The sequence below is a fragment of the Hemicordylus capensis genome, chromosome 2 (genome assembly GCF_027244095.1).
Source record: "Hemicordylus capensis ecotype Gifberg chromosome 2, rHemCap1.1.pri, whole genome shotgun sequence".
NCBI classification, from domain to species: Eukaryota; Metazoa; Chordata; class Lepidosauria; order Squamata; family Cordylidae; genus Hemicordylus; species Hemicordylus capensis.
In genome coordinates, this window is record NC_069658.1 from 199,736,739 (window position 1) to 199,758,340 (window position 21,602).

General features: G+C 45.2%; 1 protein-coding gene and 1 long non-coding RNA gene across 3 annotated transcripts in view; one reads left to right on the top strand and one right to left on the bottom strand.

The window, feature by feature from the left end:
* LOC128347998 (uncharacterized) overlaps positions 1-4,889 on the bottom strand; it is a 32,468-nt gene extending 27,579 nt beyond the window's left edge. For both annotated transcript variants that reach the window (XR_008317872.1, XR_008317871.1), the window contains exon 1: positions 4,594-4,889. This is a non-coding gene — a long non-coding RNA (uncharacterized LOC128347998). The remainder of the gene's footprint in view (positions 1-4,593) is intronic.
* The window catches only part of CBX5 (chromobox 5), a 72,139-nt gene that overhangs the window by 36,191 nt on the left and 14,346 nt on the right, over positions 1-21,602 (top strand). Inside the window, exons 2-3 of the mRNA XM_053303451.1 lie at positions 5,964-6,141; positions 8,893-9,076. Of these exons, the coding sequence (XP_053159426.1) occupies positions 6,005-6,141; positions 8,893-9,076 (321 nt within the window). The 5' untranslated portion in view covers positions 5,964-6,004. The remainder of the gene's footprint in view (positions 1-5,963; positions 6,142-8,892; positions 9,077-21,602) is intronic.

Genomic DNA, 21,602 nt, shown 5'->3' on the forward strand with positions numbered 1-21,602 from the left:
AGTCTTGCATGTATACAGGTCCAATGGGATTGGAAAATTTGGGTCCCTTTCAATCTTATTGGCAATATTGCTACATCTTCTGATGTTTTGTTATCTTAATTAAAAATGAAAATATTTTATTATTGTAGCCAGGCTATTTCTTGAGTATTAGAGCCTTTTAAAAGAGCTTCATTCATATATAGATAGATAGATAGATAGATAGATAGATATGAACTTGTAGATGAGCAGATTTAACAGGATCTGTACATTCAGTTTGTTGGTGGTGGTTATGTTAACATTTTAAAAACTTAAAAAGCTTGGAGCTATTTGCAAGGATTGTTTTTGCATCAAACAGTGCATTGTGAGTGTTGCTGGAAGCATAACAAAACTTTATGGACTGGAGTTACTATAGGAAATGCATATCTTGATTATGTTTTTGTAACTAAAGGTTTAAATCTTACATGCTCTCTTTTAGAGATTGTTTTACAGTATTACCAGAATATTGTAAATGCCAGCTCCTTATGACTTACAAATAACAGATGGCACTCAGACTTATATAAACTGCACAAATTTCTAATTATCCCCCCCCCAATTAATATTGCTTTCTATCAACAAGCACAGAAGACTTGGTAATAGTTGGGTTGGGGAATAAGGCTTAAAGTTTATGACCTGGTCCTTCAGTTGCAAGGAGAAAGCCTACTTGTAAAATGCTTTTATTTTTGTTTATCTGGGCTTCAAGATTGCATGTGCAGTCTGGGCTTGCTGTTTTGGCAGTAGCCAAACATGCATCTGTAGTAAAGGTTATACGCCAAGAGCTAAGATCCTAGCTGTCAGACTTAGCTGAACATATTAATAAGTGTGTTTTAAAAATTAGATTTGCTGTATTCCAGAGGGACAGAGTGGTTAACATTATTTTTGTTAACTGACCCCCCCCATTAAAAATTTCATTTATATGCTTTCAAACTTAATTAGAAGGCTGTTTGGACCCCATAACGAGAATACCAGTTGTCACTGCCCTCCATGGGTCACAAGGGCTGCTGAGAATTGGATTTGGCCTCAACTGGCTTGGCTGTATCTATCCCTCAACCATTGGGTGTTAAATGCTCAATTCCTTGGTCGGGAGGCGGGGGGGATACCATCATGTGCTTCACTAGGGTTAGTCACATATAAGACTTCACTAGCTTACTAATTTTCTGCTCTTAGGTATTTGTAGGGTATTGATTATCATAGCAGTTCAGTGTGGCAAACGATTTCATTACTTGGGTTCATCAGTATCAGTGACTGAGGATATCATACTTGCCTTGCATGTGTATTTCTGATTGCTTAAGCAGACCTCTTAAAAGTTGGACAATGCTTCCGCTCCCCCCCCCGCCCGCCCCAGTTCCGGGTTTATTGTGGCTGACTTTAAATTAAGATGTTTAGTAGCGGTTGGTTCTGCTGAGCTGTTTGATAGGCAAATGTTTGTGCATACCCACAATTCATCGCCATAAAAACTTGGTGTGCCTGTCAGGTTACTTATGCATGATTTTGGGCTGCAAAAGAGAATGTGATCTGATGGTAGCTAGTCACTACCATCAACACTAGTCTCTTTGTTCTGGTGATTCCCCAGGGGTAATAGTATTTGGCAGAGTAGATGCTTTAGCTTAGGACTACTCAAACACCAAACGTTAAATATGCAACTTGTACCTCCTTCTTGTCAGTATTTGGCATAGCAGTTGGCATAGCAGCTTTAACTTGCACTGCAACACGAGGTAGTAACCAGAACAGAGACCTCTGTGGCCAGTCTCTTACTACTGATTTGTTGGGACAGCATGCTTAAAGTTCACAATGATTAAATAAAAATAACTAGCTGACCCCCACACAGAGCATCTGTGCGCTCTTTGAGGCCAGCTACCTCTCCCCCCACCACACCTGCCCCAGTCTCTGGCCGGGCCCAGGCTGCCGGATAAGAGCGCCGCCGTGGCGGCTGAGGTGCTGCTGCTGCGGCTGGGCCTGCCTTGCCTTGGCAGCCAGGCCCACTGCCTCCGTGGCCCGCCGCCACTTCTGCGAGTCCCACCGTGCTGCCAGGCTGGGCCACCACTGGGCCGCCCCCACCGCCTCACATCTGCGGCCGAGCTGGGGCCCGCCGCCTCCTGGCCCGCCGCGGCCTGGCCCGCCACCTTGCCTCCACAGCCGCCCAGCCAGCCAATTCTCCTGGGTGCGCCAGGATCAATCAGGCACCCCCGCAGCCCAGCCAATCAGCTGGGCTGCCGGGATGCACGTTCTAAAGGCACACCCAGGAGAATTATATGTATAGATGGTTTAGATGTGTACTTTCATTTCTGTTCCCTCACTCGATATTTAATGGACTTTAAGTGGAGGTACACATATGGCTCTTAAAGCTGTGGAGTTTGCAAAATAAGATTTAAAACAGGGTGTGAAGCACTACCATAGCTGCTGCATACAGCGTTAACTCCATTGGCTTAAATATGGTGTTTTCCATCGCAAAGTGCAGATGCTTCTTATATTGTAGAGGCACAAAGTGGCTAACAGCATGTTGTTAGCATTGCTGTAAAATGCTAGCTTGATCCCAGCCATTTTTGGCAGTTCTGTTGATGTGTCCGATGGAGCAGAACCCCCCCCTTTTCCTACCCTAGAGCTTTAGTGCCTTAGAAGCCCTACCAGGAATAAAGTGCATTATTCTGCCCATTGCATGCTCAGTTGAAAGTTGCTTCCTTTAGAGACAGCTGTTTTTGACAGAGGAGCAAAAGCTGAGATGCACTACCTTGTTTTGCATGCTGTCTTCATCTGTCATCTACTTGTGGTTCCCCCTACTTCCTGTGTGGGACACCCACCATGCATAATCTGCACAGTAAATAACATACTCAAGCTACCATTTGGGCATTGACTAGTCCAAGGACATGGGTACCTCAGAATAGCACAATTTCTCTCTCTCTCTCTCTCTCTCTCTCTCTCTCTCTCTCTCTCTCTCTCTCTCTCTCTCTCTCACACTCACACACACACACACACACACACACACACTAAGGTGGCTGTGCTGTTTGCTATGTTGCTTTTGCCCTGGGACCGGATCTTCGGCACCTATAGGCAAAGCACGTGTTATAAGATCTGTTTTAAAGAATGTTAGCTGTCTGACCTAAACTGACACAAGTCAGGAAATTCCCGTTAAGAGATGGAGTCTGCGCAAACATGGAATTTCCTGGTTTCCGTCAAAAGAAGTCTCCTTGTTGTTGTGTTTTAATTTCTTTTAAAACCACAGTTAATAGGCTTATACAAATATGCAAGTTCCAGGGAACTTGTAACGTCTCCCCACTTGGAAAATTATTAAGAACTTCCATTTATAAGCTTCATACTGTTTTTCATTCAGGGCTGCAACACCTAATTTCCCGTCTGCATATGGAATGTGTAATGAATTGTGATGGGGTGTGCGTGTTCCACAGTGCTAAAGTGAGGGTGGGGCTGTAGGGAGCCATTGGTAAGTAAAAGTTAAATAAAATTTCCGTACCGAGAGCAGCTGGACCACACAGTGTTTATGGACTAATCATCTGCTAAATTCAAACTTGTTAAAATTGGAAGCTGTGTAATTTATAAGAGCACAAAGCAACTATAACTACTCTTTTTTCCCCCAGTCTTGTAACTCGAATGGTGTAATTGATTTCTCTTCCACAGACACATACGTTTTTGGGGGAGGTATTAAACTTCACTCAGGGTCTGAGACCTCATAAGCCCATATTTCAAGCTGCAGTGAATTTTTATAGCCAGGTTATAAATCCTTGGAAAAATATGCCTTTTTATAACTAGCTGTGACAGAACTTTAACTACTGATCCATGAATACCAGCATGGCTACAGTCCAGTTTATTGTAGTTGTAGCACTGAGGCTCTAGACTGCTGAAAGAATCTGTTGTCTATTTCAGTTTTCCGTTATTTCAACTCTGCTTTTGAATCAGATTTTCTCTTGTTTGTGTGTGGTTTCTTTTATGTTTAGATAATTTATCAGACTGCTAATACTTACATTGCATCTTCCAATTAAAGTTTGCATGCTCCCAGAATGTTGAATGTATGCTATTATCCTGTTGAGGCTGTAAGTATCTTGTTTTTATCGTGGGGAAGAGGCAGAGACTTAGGTAATATAATCAGTCATTACAAAAATGTAATCAATTTTCAAGGATATCCCCCCCTCCCAACATGTCATTAGGACAAGATAAAATGCAACACCTGCCCTCTAAGGTTATTTGACAAATCCTTTCTAATTTTAAGGGAATCCTGGGATGTCAAGTGGTTGCACAGTTTCAGCAGACAAAAGGAAAAAAGCAAGTGTTTTCCTTTCTCTCTTTTCCTTCTTAAATAAAATAAAATAGAAATGGGGGATCTTGCCATTTGAAAAATATTTCCCCCTCTTACTTCTAGTCTTCCAAATGTTATCTTTCTAATATGCAGCTGATAGACACCTTCAGCCCTGCCCAAATGAAACACCACCTGACAAAGTGGTGCTAAAACTTTTGTATTTTATGTTCTTCCCTTCAGAGCTAGCATGTGAAATAGGGTGAATTTAGAAATACAAACAGTTGTCTTTACACTGATGTCAGTTTGGTATTGGTTATGCAAAGTTTCATTACCTGGACCACAAGCAACGGCTTTCCGTTCCATAGTAGCTCAGCTGGTGAATCCACCCTGGCCTTCCTGATCTTCTGTGCCTTTCTTCCCTTCACATCTGGCCCAGAAATGCTGCCAAGTGGCTTGAGACTTCTCGGCTGAGCAAATTCACAACCACCTGATCAGAAGTTAGAGCACAGCTGTTTTCATGCTCAAAGGGATCTAGCAGCACGATCCTAAGCGTGTTTATTCAGAGTTCAATAGCACTTGCTCTCTGGTAAGTGTATTTAAGATTGCAGCCTAATTCAACATCCCAGTTTGAGCCAGGCTATTTAAAAGCAAAGGCAGCTTTGCCCAAATCAAGATATCTTGGTCATTTCAGCTTAGGACTCTACTTCTGCTATAGTCTGAACATATTGAGATTAGACGTGTCGGTTTTAAAATGCTGAGCTTTGTATAATTGAGAGTAGTGTTGTCTAGGTTTCCAGAGATGAATGGGCATAAGTCCATTGTTGGAACCTGGGTTCAAATGTTCTCTTGCTCAGCCCCCACACTTTCTGCGTAACCTTCGTCTGCCTTTTAGCCTTGCATCCTGATTTGCAAAAACAAAAATGCTAAGCAACTTTGTGGTCTTTACTCTTGTAAAGACCAAACAAGATGAAGACTGTAAACCATGTTACTAGTTTAAAGTGCTGTGTAAATGGCACAAATTAAGATGGAGGCAAAAGCTGAACTGGTTGTTCTGCTTCTTGTAGAGGTGATTGCTTAGTGCACAGGGAAGATGAACATACCAGTAAATGAGTAAATGCTGCAGAAGGATCTTTGGTTTTAGACTAGAGCATGAAGCTTCCTCTACCCCCACCACGCCAATCAGATGAGTTTCATATTCATAATGAGCACCCAGGCAATTCCCCCACTCCAATCAGACTTGCTATGCTAAAGGCTGGTATTCAACACCGTTTGAAATGATTTTGCCTTATCCTTCCCTTTTCTCTGAGGTAAATGCAGCCTCCTTTGTTGTGATGCTCAGAAATGATTAGTTCAGATGGGACAGTGCTTAACAGCTAGGGATGAGCAGATGCCAGCAGAATATAGGTAGGCTGTGCATAGTACGTGGCTCCGCAAAATGGCAAATGTGTATCAAGAATGTTAATTTTGCTTTGGAACCTGGAATCAACGGCCTAATCTTTCACTGGTGCATCATGCTTTCCTCCCTTTTGCTTATCGTAACTGTTGGCCGCCTCTTCCTCTAGACCTTCTCATAGATTCTGAACAGGCAGACAGTGAGACCTTGAAGAAGAGATACCACATGGGTGGGTGATGAGAGTGCTGAGATTTGGAAACAAAGCCTGCTTCAGTGACCACCAATTAACGTTTCCCTTCCGATTTGCAGGAATTGGGTAGCCTTGGTGCGTTAGGTGCAACTTCCGCGCTATGGGAAAGAGAAACAAGAGGACAGCAGATAGTTCGTCCTCTGAAGATGAGGAGGAATATGTTGTGGAGAAGGTGCTAGACAGGCGTGTTGTGAAGGGTCAAGTGGAGTATCTTCTCAAGTGGAAAGGATTCTCTGAGTAAGTCCAACTTTCCTTCTGACGTGGGCTTTGAGCTTTCTTGTTAGCAGAGCTCCAGGCAGTGCTTCAAATTTAACCTCTGTTGCCCTCCTTCAAGCTTTCCTAAAAACCTTCATGGGTGGGAGCTTGCTTTCTTCACTCCAGGCAGAGTGGCGTGCATCCATTTAAATGAGTGGGTCACGAGGCAAGGGCCTGGGACCTTAAAGCACGTTTTGGAAACACTGGCATCTGCGTTCCCTCTCTCACTTCACAGAGTTGGTAGTTCCACTTGAGTTGTTCACCAGCACTATCGTCTAAATAGTCTTCCTCCTCATTTGGGTTATCTGATTTCTTTTGAGAGGGGGGCACCTTAGGCATTTGGTCAAATACCCTGATGATTCTTCTGTTGATTGCTGTGCTTAGGGAAAGGGATCTTCATCCCATCCCCTTCATTACAGGACTCTGTGAATTCTGCAGTTGTACTGCACAAGCACAGAATTTGGTACTGGGTGCCAAACTGAGCATCCTAAGAATCTCTGCTTTCACCTTTTTATTTTATTTTCACTTTTATTTTTTATACTTTTATTTTTGAAAAGCAACTTTCTAGCCCTTAAGGCTGTCAACATAAGCTTGAAAGTTGTGGGCAGTGCTTGGTGAAATCTCCAAAGCTAAGATGGGCCAAGCAGAATTTGCAGGGATTAAGGGACTGAACTTCAGTGACCCCTCCCCACATTTAGCAGAAGCAGGATAAATTATGCAAAACAAATATATACATATTTGCATAATTTATTTTGTGTGTGTGTGTGCGCGTGCGCATGTGTATTTGTCCCGGCTCCTGATAGTCTGCTTTAAATCTAAGATGTTTGATTGTGATTCAAGGTACAGATGTGAGGCTGAGGTGTTTAAATGGATGCACACTACTCTATTTTGGGAAGGCAAGTTACCAGGCGTTGATCCCCTCTGCCCTACTGTGCCACAGCTGAGAAGGTATTGCTACATAACCTTCATCAGCACTATGGCAAAGCGGAGGGACTTTCAACACTTCAAGCTTGCAGTGATTCAGTTAATCAAATGGGTTCCATATCCCCTACTAACCTGAGACCAATACTCTGTTGCAAACTGCTTTTATTGAAAAGCCACAGTACAGTACCTATTTTTATCTGAATCAACGAAAATGTAAATATATTTTATATGTTCAGAAAGTGAGTAGTCTTGCTTTTCATCCCAATATGCTCTGGTGCAATCTGTGATATTTTATACTAGGTGCAGACTAACCCAAGTTATCTGCAAAGTGCTTTCTCTTCCCCTGTCACCACACTCACTGCCCCCCCCACTAACATCAAGCCTGACAACAAGTTCTGTGAACCTCAAAATCTGGCTTACGGCCTCGTGATTTTAATTGATGATGATGATGATGATGATGATTATTAACATTTATATCCCACTCTTCCTCCAAGGAGCCCAGAGCAGTGTACTGCATACTTAAGTTTCTCCTCACAACAGCCCTATGAAGTAGGTTAGGCTGAGAGAGGAGTGACTGGCCCAGAGTCACCCAGCTAGTATCATGGCTGAATGGGGATTTGAACTCGGGGCTCCCTTGTCCTAGTCCAGCACTGTAACCACTACTCCACTTAAGTATGTGGTAGACCGCTCTGGGCTCCTTGGAGGAAGAGCGGGATATAAATGTTGTTGTTGATGATGATCATGATAATGATGATAATAATATGCTACTGTTTCCATTAAATAGTGTCTAGTTTGCAACTACAGCACTGTTCTCAGAAACCTTGTATGGTTTGTAGGTATATTAACAAGAACAAATATTTTGTATTTCAAACATTCAGCTGTGGAATTCAGGATGTTCCCCTAAACAGGAGTAATTGGTAGTATCACTCACCCATGAATTATCACCCATCTCTGAACAGCATTTCATAATTTTCCATTTGGCTTTCTTTAATTAAAAAGCCATCCTGGAATAAGAGCTGGAAAAATGTTTCAAATACCTAGATGTCAGAATCTGATGTTTAGGTGCCAGCCCTGTGCAGGAATCAAGGTAGAAAGGATGGCAATATTTTTAATTGTGGTTGTGTTATATTTTTAGACACCAGGACAACCATGTACTTGGCATTATTCCAGCCCTGCTGAAATCAGCCCCAGTTTGCCACTGCACTGTGTTTAAGCACTTCCGCACAGTAGCAACTGGTATGGGCAGGACAGGGGGCGGGAAACAAGCTGTGGGTGTGGCTCGTTCCTGCTCTCCTCTCCCTGCCCCAGCTGCCTCGCTCTGTCTTGTTCCACCCACCACTGCGTTAGCCCTTGGTGTGCTGGCTGTTATTCATCTGGTTGGGGATTGGGGAACCGGGCAAATAACCACCAAGGTTTAACACAGCAGTGGGTAAAACAAAATAGAGAGAGGTGGTCAGGGAGAGGAGAGCCTGAACGAGCTGTAGTTGTTTACCACCACCCCATACCAGCCACCAATGTGGATATTTACCTGCTCCCATACCATTTACATTTACCGCCCCCCTACCGGCTGCTACTGGCTAGATAGTTAAAGTAAATCTTTCTCAGAGTATACAAAATCATGAGAACCAAGTCAACTACATTGACTTTATAAGTGTCTTCCCTTCCCTTGGAACCTGGAGCAGTTCTTTCCATATGATAATTCTCCATTCAGTTCTCAGTTGATGCCTGTGATCACTGGATGGGAACTTTTAACTTTTCTTCTGTTTGTTATTTTCCTCCCCCATTCTTGCCCTTCTCTTATTGCGTCAGGGAGCACAATACTTGGGAACCTGAGAAGAATCTTGACTGCCCTGAACTGATTTCCGAGTTTATGAAAAAATACAAAAAAATGAAGGAAGGTGAAAACAAGCCCCGAGAGAAATCGGAGAGTGCCAAGCGGAAATCGAGTCTTGCCAACAATACCGAGGACATCAAAGCCAAAAAAAAGAGGGAGGTAAGCTTTTTGGTCCTTCTCTTTACACTGCTATCAGGTCGTTTTCTAAAGCAGTGATAAAGCTTCTTTGAGAACGAGATGCATAGGTTTATGCTAGTGGTAGCTATTTTGTTCCTTTGACAATTGCATGGGGAAAATGGTTTAGGATTTTAAGTTTGAAATGCCAGGAGTGAAGATGGCGGCGTCTGCGTCTCAGAACAAAGCTTCAAGTTGGCTGCACTTCATTGTGCCAATTTTCACGCCACTCTCGGGGAAAACTACCCTGTAAAACAGGATGAGCTAATTGCCGCCACTCATTGTAAAGAAAAGAATCACTAAAATAATTATGGCCTCTAAAAATATAATAAAGATTAACAATCAAGCCGGGAGCCTCTCAGTCCTATCTAGAGCACATTAAGATTTGAGAAATGCAATTTACTGTTTGAAAGCCTGCCTGAAACGGGATTCCTTTTAAAGCACTCTTGTAATTGTGACAATAAACAAGCCCATGTCAGAGGAGAGTTTATATATATATATATATATATATATATATATATATATATGAATGAATGAATGAATGAATGAACCACACTTACACTTGTCATGATTGTGTTTGGCTGGATTCTCTGCCTTTACCTTTTGCATGGTAGAAACAGGGCTGAAAGCACAACAAGACTCTGTAATTCAGAAATCCAGGGATTCTCTGTGAAGAATGTGCTGCCCAAATGCCCGATCCTCGGTGCTGTAACTGCAGGATGTGTTGAGCAACTATGCTGCATCCAGAGGGAGTGAAAGGCTGAAATTGTGCAGATAACCTCACAGGGGTCCCGAAGATAGGCCTTGTCCTTGAATAAGGTGGAGATGATCTTATGCAACTGCTGTGGCATTACAGAGGCAAGGCCTTCCTTAATGTTCAGTAGGGCTAAGCCTCTTCTTGAAGTTACTGAGAATTCTTTTCCATCAAGTATGTAACCAGCAGATTGAATTCTGTGCTTTATTTGTAAACCTGTGACCAGAGGGTACTGCCAGAAGCTGATTTGCAGGAAGACTGGATGCAGGTTCTGGATTAAGAATGTGCTCAGATAGTGGTTTTGGATGAGGATAGATGTGCATTCAGGGCACATTTATCAGTCCAGACATGGCAGTGCTACTAGCTAGTGCTGATCCCTTTCTTGTCCTTGCCTATTTGCATTGCAGGCCATGATGAGCATATGGCCAGTCTGGGCCTAGCTGTCCAGGTGGGCCCTGTTAGCATTACAATGCAAGAAAAGTCGCCATGTTTTGCTTCTCTGGCTTCCACAAGTGCACACTAATCAGACTGTTTTTTGGTGCACACTAGTCAGACTGTTCAGTATTAGTATGAACTGACTGTTCAGTTGAGTATTCAGTTCAGGAAAGTAGTAAGATAAGCCTTCTTTGGGATTGGGAAGAAAAACCCAGCTGTAGTTTTCAATGGGTCAGTGAGCCATGTTTCAGAGCAACCTATGCCCAGCTTGAGGGTTGGACTCTTTGTGAATTGCTTTGAAATCAGCCTGCCTTAATTTGATCAGTGTGTACTTCTTGCTAAGAAAAATCAAAGTTTTGCACCAAGAAAAGCTGGATTCTGTGACCTGGTACGATAAAGCGATGCACCTTTTTGTGTGTGCATAATTTATTCTGCTAATGATATGGAGGGTTGAAAAGACCTGTAGGATACTGTCATGCTGCTCCCTTCACCACCCCATTTTTCCTGCTTTTTAGATACCATGAGTTCATGCATTTACTTTAAGGCCTCTCTTCACAGTCTTAAGGACTAGGAGCTTAAAGTAGTAATCTAAGATTCTCATTGTACTGAATTCTGATCTCTGTTCCCTGTTTTGCGTGCTGTGATCTCAAAATGTCAGAAGACATGCGGCTCTGAGTGTGATGTAAAGATATTGGCTGATAAAGCCAATACTTAATGTATTGCAAAGTACAGTGAAGGTCAAAAGTATCACCTTGGTTAAAGCTTAATAGCATTATTTCCGCAGCCCTTTATATTGAAATTTGCCATATTCACTAGCCAATGCATGAGGAGACATGAGAACATGGGTTATTAAAATACATCTTTATAGAGGAATGTGAACATATGAAATTCTGTATAAATGAGGATCTGTTGAGTGGCATTTTATGTCTTGTCTTTTTCCTTTCCTGGAGGAGAAAAATCTCCTGCAGTTCTATGTGTTCGTTATTTTTTTATAACCTTATTTGAAGAAATGCCCTGCCCTTTACAGCTGTGTCTGTACAAAATTATGGCGAAGTCACTAGAGATTCAAAACTGCACGGCTACCGTCAGCCCTTAATGAAATCATAAGGGGTAATAAGGTCGTATATTTCATATCCAGCAGGTTATCCTTAGTGCGTTTGGATTACAGTTTTATAACCCATTATGTATTCTCCTTAAAGTTTGGGAAGTAAAACTGTCCACTGTGAAAATGAGTGGTTTGGTTCCTGCCGAAGCATCCTATCTCCTCATCTGGCATTTTAACTTGCCATGATTCCCCTTGGAAATGGTGCCTCAGGTATTTCAGGGCTTGGCCTTTTGAGCCTGGTGCAGACATAGCACTTAGCCATGGCTAGTGGCAACGATAGTTTAGAACCTTAATCATGGTTATGATTCCACATGTATAGTCAGTCCACAGTTTAGACTGATGAGCTGGCTCTGAATCCGTGCTCAGTGTGATCTAGCAGTTGTTGGGGCTTGCAGACCAGCAAGGGGCCCACCACTGACCCAGTGCCACTATCTTTGTAGTTCTAGCTTTATGCATTTCTGTAGACTAGTGTGGTGAATATGCGGTTCTGTTGCCCCAGTAGCCTTCATTGCAATCAATAGGAAGCCGGGGGTGTGCATAATGATGATGGACTCTTTTCAGATGTTTAGCTCAGCTGGCACTCACGGACTTCACTCCTCTTGGAAACATGGCCAGGCAGCAACTGCTGTGGTTCCTTTCACTGCCAGGAGAGGAGAAGTAATTCCCCAAGCCAACTAGTCAGCCCAGCTCTTCAAGAGCAGTTACTCTGCTGCTCACCAGCAAGATCCAGGTCTGATCACAACAACCTCTCAATCTGACAGCTTGAAGCTCCCAATCCTGGTGCTGCTCCCACAGTAGTCTGGCTAGCTGTTTGTAACCCAGTCACAAATCATAGGTGGGCCTATGGTGGCAGTGATGCTGGTTGGCTGGAACTTCCTTGCCAGAGGGGAGGAGCCTGGTCATCATCAAAAGGGTGAGGCCACGGAGGACTGAGTTGTGGTGGTGAGCCGCACTTCTCCCTCCCATTGTCTCCACTTGGCCTCGGACTGGCTTGGGCTGCATTTGCTGCTGCCACCCCCACCACTGCATCGCACTGAGATTGTGGCAACACAGTCCTCTCCGCCTCTCGTGCACTGCTGCTTCCTGTCTGCCTTCCCTAGACAGCCCTATAGATCAAAACAAAGGAGGGGTCTGCATTCCAGGACACAATCACTCTTACTTGCACTCCACACAGATGCCCTTGTTGGAAACTAAGTTCCTGGCTGGACAGCACCAACATCAGCAACAGCAGTGCTCAGGGGCAGAACAAAGAGTGATGACAGGGAGGGAGTGTGGGAGTGCAAGTGAGGGATTCTGGGGATTCAGCTCAGCATGGTGCTTCCGTGGCTGCTTTTGCTTGAACAGCAGCCTCCAGCCTCGGCTGGCTGGCCTGTGTATGTGCACGAGGGGAGGGGGCTTGCTTCACCAAGAGCCTACCAAAAAAATCTGCTGCTGAGCAAAACCCTTCCCTCTTTGCTACACTATCCTGTGGCATGCCTGCCTTCTGTAGGTATTCCTAGATGTGATCCTGTGCTGCTCTACTTTGCCCTTCTGTGAGCATAGGAACACAGGAAGCTGCCATATACTGAGTCAGACCATTGGTCTGTCTAGCTCAGTATTGTCTTCACAGACTGGCAGCGGCTTCTCCAAGGTTGCAGGCAGGAATCTTTCTCAGCCCTATCTTGGAGAAGCCAGGGAGGGAACTTGGAACCTAGATGCTCTTCCCAGAGCGGCTTCATCCCCTGAGGGGAATATCTTGCAGTGCTCACACATCAAGTCTCCCATTCAGATGCAACCAGGGCAGACCCTCCTTAGCTATGGGGACAAGTCATGCTTGCTACCACAGGACCAGCTCTTCTCTCCATACCAAAACCATACCATGTGGGCTGGTCTGCTGCTTCCAGCAGACAAGTGAGCGAGCCAAGGACATCATTCCTTGGCATCTGCTGGGCAGCTCTCAGCTTCTTGCCTCCAGTTCAGCTGTCATTCTCTGGAGCCACTCTCTTTGTCCCTTTCCCTTCATTCCCTGAGCTGTAAACTCCCCTAGCCTCAGAGACTGACACTGGAGCTATGGCTTCTAGTACTATCAGTGTCTCAGTTCTTATCCAAGCCCTTTCCCCCCTCTCAGATCTGCTTCCTTCAGGAGGCAGCTGCACTAGTTTCCACAGGCACCATCAGATGTAGCTCTTTCCAAATTTTTCCCTGAAGAGCTTTGCCTGCTACTGTATGTATCTATCTATCTATCTATCTATCTATCTATCTATCTATCTATCTATCTATCTATCCATCCTACCCTTTGTCCTAAGACCCCAGAGTGGTTAACAAGATAAAACAATCAAATTGCTATTGCTATTGCTAAAACAATCAAATTCAATAAAAAATATAAAAACAGAACAAAACGTAGCTAAACATTTAAAGAGAGTAGGGACGGCTCATTGGCCAAAAGCCTTAATGAAAAGGGCAGTCTTCACTCTTGACCCCACACATACCCCACTCAAGATGTGGAATACTCTGTGTGTGTGTGTGTGTGTGTGTGTGTGTGTGTGTGTGTGTTGCAACACCCAGATCAAGTAATTGCACTTTCAAGAGCAATGCAAGTTGCTCTCTCCTTTGGTAGCCACTGACTTGTGTTTATCAGTTATCCAGCGAGCTGAAGATTACACTGGCTTTGTGTAAAGCTTCACTTGCCTGCCAGCCATCTGCTAAGAACATAGGAGCATGACTAGTCAAACGCTGGCTATCACATCCTTCTGGTTCTTGCTTCCCTAGTGCTCCTGTTCATCTACAAACTCATGTACAGGAAGTCCTTGGCTTGAGATGCTCCGAGTTAAGATGAAAGGCACTTTAGATGTTTGTGAATTGCCACCTTGTTTCAGCTTCACAACACTTGCTGGGAGAGGACAACCTTACAACACTCTGCTAGATAGTTGCAGATGTGAAGGCTAGAGGAGACAACAGTGGCTGCTTAGGCTCACATTGTCATTGAGACTGGCAATCCTGGTGGCAGCAGCAGCTGCTGTATTTGAAGCTGCAGAAGGATCTGACTCACTGCTCCAAGATGTTCCCCCTGCCACCACTGCTGCTGCTTTGCCGCCGCCTCCTCCTCCAAGTTCAACTGTTGTGCTGTGATGGTGTGCGGGAGATAGCCCAGCCCACATGACATTTCCTATCTATCCTTCCCTTCTAACCATTGCTCAGGAGGAGGTGGAGGAGACTGCCCAGTTGCCACCCTTCATTCCACAGAAAACTGAGAAAGTTCCAGGAAGGGAGTTGGTGGCAAGGGTGAGCAACTTTTGATTTTCCACCATCAATGTCTGCACATATGACTGATACACCACCAGCTCTGACAGCAGCCGAAGAAAAACAACAACAACAGAGTATCTGGCTTTAGTTCATAAACCAACCCCCCATTTATAATATTGTTTCCAGTGGGAAAATAGATTTGGAGTAAAGAAGTTTCGACTTAAAACACAGTGTTCGGAAACCAATTGTGTTGTAAATCTGAGGAATTCCTATTTGTTTCCAGTGCACTTGCACAACAAAGAGTGGTTACACAGCATCACCAGCTGAGTTTCCAAAGGTTGTGGCCTCCCACCCTCCAAGATTTTTGTGTTTTTAGGATCCATTGTGCTATCATTCCTCTTCCTCTGCCCATATACCCAACTTATTTCATCTACTTTGTAGCTCCTCTTACCTATGATTGTGGAGTAGCAGCACTGATGCTGATACTCCTCCAGCTTGGAAAACATTACCCTTCCTGATATCCATCTGTCATCCCTTCCCAAGCTTCCCCTACTTCACCCAAATCCTTGATCTAATAGCCATCAACTGTAACTAACTTCACCTACAGCTCTTGTTCAGCCTCAGCATCACCCCTCCCCACACACCCCATCATTTACCCAGCTTCCATTAAGTAATTAAATGAATACTAGCTGACCCGCACAGAGCATCTGTGCGCTATTTGGGGCTGGTCCTTCTCCCCTCCCTCCTGCTGCACTCTCTCTTTCCCACTCACTCACCCCCTTTCCGGTCTCTCTGCTGCTTCCTGGGTTTTGCCGCTGCCACCTCTCCCTTACCAGGCCAGGCTTTGCTGCTGCCTCCCCCTTACCCAGGATGGCCAGGCCTGCCACCCTGCCTCCCGCCCCCAGCGGACAGGCCAGACTTTGCCGCTGCCGCCTCCCCCTTACCCGGGACGGCCAGCCTGCCGTCCTGCCACTGCCACCCCCACCCCCCACCACAGACAGACCGGGCTTTGCCTCCGCCACCGCCTCCTCCCCCTTAACCCGGGACAGCCTGGCCTGGCCAGGCCAGGCCGTCCTGCTGCTGCCGGCCAGCCGAGGCTGCCTCCTCAGGCCGTTTTGGGGCCATCCGCCGCCATCCCCCACCCCCGAACTCTCGGCCAATGCGAGGAACTCTCGCGAGAGTTCCGCCGCCAAATCCAGGAAGACACGCATGCCGGCTAAGAGAATTAAATATATAGATAAGCGCAATACCATGTTAAGTCAACTAGTTTTTACTTTTGGTTAACCAAATATACCTGTTGATGTGCAGGTGAACATTCTGTTTCAGCTAATATAAGGATGGGATAGAGCTGGAAGGAAGGAAGCAGTTGGTTTTGAAAGACATGGAAATAACTTTCCCAGATGTGCTTGCTTATGGCATTAGAGGCTTGGTTTTGCCTCCCAACGGTGCTCGTTATGCTTGGTGGTTTTTGTGGGGGTCATTTTGGCTCCTCCTGAGGTGCTGGAAGACTCTGCTTCCTCCACCTGCTACAGAAGAGGAGTGAATATAAACCGAGTGCTTGCTAATGTGCTATCCCAGCACACACATGACTGCTGTTCCCCTGGTTGAGGAATGAAGGGAAATGAATTTAGACTCTCTAGACTACAGTGGCCTCAGCAGGGGACAAAGGAATGTAAGGGGGAGTGAGTGGGAGGCGCTTAACTGGAAGCACTACAAGCATCTGTCTTTTTGAAGTATCTGCAGAGCAAGTTGCTAAATGGGGTGTGGGAGGAATTCAAAATGCTCTAAAGGAATAGCGAGTTAGGGGTTGCAAGCTAACAGAGAATCTTATTCCTCAGAATGTCGGCTCTCTGCTACCTGTTACTTTCAGCCACTACCTTCCCAGCATCTATGACAGTTTTGATCAGTTCTCTCTGCTAGGAGCAGGATGAAATTCATCAAGGATCTTTGCTGTGACTTTGTCACCTCAGCAGTAGTCCAAGCAGACAGCAAGCACACTGTTCACCCCAAATGTGCGGTCACTTGGGAGTAGAAACAGTTTCTACTGTTCAATTAGGTTTGCCTAGCAACAACTCACCCATGCCATTTTATCCCATCTCCAAAGAGACACAGCTTTTATAGGAAGAAGGGGCAGGGGCCCAGAGACGTAGTGGAGCTACCCTTTCCCTTGAAGCTGGCACTAAACAGCAACTTCTTTCCTTGCACCCTCCCTCCTTCCACTGACATCATTTTCTTTCAGGTGTGGTTTTCTTTCCTACTCCAGATTGAGCATTGTGGGTTGTCACTTCTTTGTAAGGCTTTCATGGGGAGGTCAATTCTCTCCGGGCCCTGGCTAAACCAGGGGTCGGCAGAAAGGAGATTAGGATTTACTAATGGATCACCTGGAACATTAGGCAATAGGTTGACAAGGATTTCTGAATCTCAGTTGTTTATCAGTAGCAGCAACAACAAAAAAGTCATCGCAAATAAGACGGATGAAATGAAGGAGGAAAAATTGGAGTGGATTTGTATGTGAAAGAACTGTGAGCTCAGTTTTGATACTGAAAATAAATTCCTGGACTGAGCATGCTCTCAGAGGCACCCTGGTCTTTCATTCAGTGTGTGCCTGCCTTCCTGAGCCATTGTTTTGCACATGGCTTCCATCGGTAGACATTGGGGTTTTCATATAAAATGAAGAAAAGAAAAGCAACACATAAAATTGGATCCCACAAAATTATTATTATTTTATAACACACACCACCTTTTAAACAGAAAGGTTCTCAAAGTGAGAAAGAAAAATAGGATTAAAGATTCAAGTCCTACCCACTCCTGGGCTACTGACTATGTTGTAGACCCTCTTCTCACTGATTGATTGATTGATTGATTGATTGTTAAATTTATATACCACCTTTCATTAAAGCAATCCCAAGGTGGTTTACAGCAAAAAAATTTTTAACACAAGATGGTAAAAAAGACACAATTAAAATATTGAGTGGGGGGGGGGATATTAAACAAATCTGATTTAAAAATTTAATACAAAAAGCATAAAAGCAATAAAGATTATAAAGAGCAGCAGCAGAGAATCAAATAAATGCCTGGGCAAAAAGCCAAGATTTTACATTTTTTCTGAAAGCTGTGATGGAAACTGAGGAGCGAATAGCCACCGGGAGAGCATTCCAGAGTCTGGGGGCAGCAACAGAGAAAGCCCTGTCCTGCATACACGACAACCGAGCCTCCCTCATTGTCGGCACCCGGAGCAGAGCCCCCTCAGATGGCCTTGTCAAGCGGGCAGCAACCCTTGGGAGCAGGCAGTCCCTTAGGTATCCCGGGCCCAAACCGTTTAGGGCTTTAAAGGTCAAAACCAGCACCTTGAATTGGACTCGGAAACAAACTGGTAGCCAGTGCAGCTCTTTCAAAATGGGTGTGATGTGCTCCCACCGGGCAGCTCCAGATAAAACCCTAGCTGCTGCATTTTGCACTAGCTGCAGTTTCCGGATGTTCTTCAAGGGCAGCCCCACATAGAGCGAGTTACAGTAATCCAGCCTTGACGTGACTAAGGCATGGGTAACTGTGGCCAGATCTGCCTTCTCGAGAAAGGGATGCAGCTGGTGCACTAGCCGAAGCCGTGCAAAGGCACCCCTAGCACCCACCTCCACCTGAGCTTCCAAAAGCAGAGCCGGGTCCAGTAATACCCGCAAGCTGCGTACTTGTTCCTTCAAGGGGAGTGCAACCCCATCCAGAACTGGTAAAATCTCCTCATCCCGATTGGCTCTCCTACTGACCAACATTACCTCCGTCTTGTCTGCATATCCTCCAACAGCCAAGTGAAGGTGGCCACATTTTAGAACTAGGGCTGCAGTCTCCTGGACTTACGAGGTGAAGATGATCACATTTCAGAACTGGGCTGCAGTCCCATGTCAACAAGATCATCAGTTTCCTAGTTTGCGCATGACTTGACTTATTTGACTTTTGTCTGGGAAGGGATAGCTATGATCCATCTCCATCACTGAGATTTTTGAGCTCTATATTATGTTGCGTCTCCCGCAACGTCCTGCTATGCTGCCTCATCATGGTGGTGGTGGGGTGTTCCTGGGAGGGATGAGCGAAGTACACCAGGAGGTATACTTCCAGTAGGATCACTCAAGGTTCTAAGGTCATCCCAGCTGCCCAGCTAAATCAAGCAGGCACCTATACTGGGCAGCAGTGATATAGGAAGGTGCTGGAGGCGGGCAGTCACTTCAGTGACGACAAAGGCATATTTTCATACTGCATGGGAGAAGACAATGGTAAACCAGTCCTGTATTTTACCAAGAAAACTACATGGATAGACAAAATAGAATGATTGTCGATATAGCACTGGATTATGAGCCCCTCAGGTCGGATGGTACTCAAATGCTACTGAGGAAAAGCTGATGATCTCTCAGAGTACCGATGATGTTTATGATGCATTTAGATTAAAGACTTTTGGACATCTAGTGGCTGATGTTGCCATGTGGGAAAAGAAGATCCGAAGCTGCAAAGACAGAATTACAATGAGAATGTGGAACATAAGAAGTTGAAGACAGATCATCTTGGAGAGAATCTATCTATGTGGTCACTAAGAGTCGAAACTGACTTGACGACATTTAATCAATCAATCAATACTATGTTGGGTACATAATATCAGAGGATTAGGTAGATGTTTTCTATGCCTCCCCACCCCCCTCCACTAGGACAATTAGGTCAGACTGTCAAAATTGTAGATACAAGTTTTTGATGGCCCTGCCCTGTTCAGGTGTGAGGCATAGGTTGGGCTGTGGGCAAAGAGAAGATGGCTTTGGGGGTTCATGTACTCAGGAGAGCATACGTAGGGAGCCATGAATGAGATATTTTCAGCTTGCATTATGTCTGCTTAGCATTCCCTTTCTGTTATGTGGTGACTTGTGGGGCAGACATAGCCATGGTTTACTGTCACCATGGTTAGCAAATCTACCTCAAGCCGTGGTTTCACTTTCTGGTTTGCAGCCAATAACAAATTATAGCCATTTTAATGTAATGTTTAACCATGATTAAGCACTACTTATGCACCAGTCATAAAAAAGGAACTCTCAGATTTCTGTTGTGAACTGTCCTCTGATAAACAAAGTAAAGGTGAACAGCTCCCTCTCATCCCAGGTCTAGGGAAGCTACTATGGTGTTGTGGATAAAGGGCTGGATTTGAGCTTGGGATAACTGGGCTCCAGTTCCTGCTCAGCCATGGAGCTCATTAGATGGACTTGGGCCAGTTGCTTGCTTTATTTCAACCTGTTCCCAGATGATGGGAAACACCTATATTGGACAGCAGCGATATAGGAAGATGCTGAAAGGCATCATCATCTCATACTGTGCGAGAGATGGCAAAGGTAAACTCCTCCTGTATTCTACCAAAGAAAACCACATGGCTCTGTGGTCACTAGGAGTCGACACAATTTTACCTTTAACTACTTTTCAGGGTGGTTATAAGGATAAAGTGGGATAACCGTGTTTGTGCTGCATTGAAAGAAGATACTATTGTGACTGATTATAATGCGTAGCAGGTAGTCGAAACTAGAGGGAGCAGCAACGCATATATTTGGACATTCAGCGTATCCCATTGCAGAAGCTTAGAGCAGATGACAGTTTGCTAAAATATATGTATATGAAATGTTTTTAATAATTTTATAAATGCATCTCAGGCCAAATCAAACCACTTTTACCAGTCACTAAAATCACATCCCAGGATGGTTGATCCAGCCATTGTGTTTGTAAGGGTGGAGTTTTGTAGCTATAGAGAAACTTCTGGTTTTGTCTCTGTACATGTTCAGGTTGACCAAATGTGTTACCCAGATTGAACTCTTCAGTCCTAAACATTGCACATTAGGCTGTGGTGGTCTTTAGCTCAGGAACACCAAGAGGCCGAGGGTTGGTTGGTTGGTTGTGAGTGATAAAGGAACTTGGCATCTCAGTTCAAGACACTGCAATGAGGAATAAAGCCATATACTGCATCTGCAGTGTGGCCAAAGGAACACAATGATTGGGCTAAAGAGAAGGAGCCTGGATTTTGTTTCTTATTAGGCTATACTTGTCTTGCAGCTTAAGGAGTATGGCACTACAGGATCAGTTTATTTGTAATTTAGAGACGTCTGTATTTCATTCTAGCTAAATGTCATATTTGACAGGTAAAGACAAGTCAGAGTGTTTTCGATTTCTCTGCTCCCCTTCCCTCCCATGCCAACATTATTCCAGTGTCTATATCAGGGAAATATAGCTTCTACCAGACTGTGGATCAGCATTGGGTGTGTGTGTGGGGGGGGGTGAGTTAAGGTGGGAAAGATTAACTTGGTGAAAGTGACAATATGTTGTGCATTTTGTGCCCGTGCTGGATTTATGTGAGGGACGGTAGCTCAGTTAAAAGTTCCCTTTCTAAATCCCTGGCCACTCCACTGCCACTCCGTGTAGACAAGATTTAGCTAGATGGACTGCTGGTCTGACTCTGTAGAAGGCAGCTTCCTGTGCACCCAGCACAGAGAAGAAGATGAAGCCACTGGAAAAGGTACACAGCTCTGTGCGTGAAGCATACATCTGCCTCACTCCCCACCCCCACCCCACCCCCGTTCATCAGCTTGGTCACCCTAAACCTCAGACGTGACAAAATGATGGGAGGACTAGGTTTTTAATGCACAACAAGCCGACCCCCGCACAGAGCATCTGTTCGTTTTTTGGGGCTGGCAACCTCTCTCCCCCCCCACCCCAGTCTCCGGCCGGGCCGCCGCCGCCGCCTCCTCGCCTGGACTCCTCGCGGGCTGGATCCGCCGCCTCTCTCCCCCCGCCCAAGTCTCCGGCCCGGCCGAGTGCCACCGCTGCCTGGCATCCGGGCCCACCGCCGCCGGCCTCCGCATTCGGGCCGGGCCCGCCGCTGGCAACCTCTCTCCCCCCGCCCCAGTCTCCGGCTGGAATGCCGCTGGCCTCCGCGTTCGGGCCGGGCCCACCGCTGCCGGCCGCCGCCGCCTCTGTCCTCC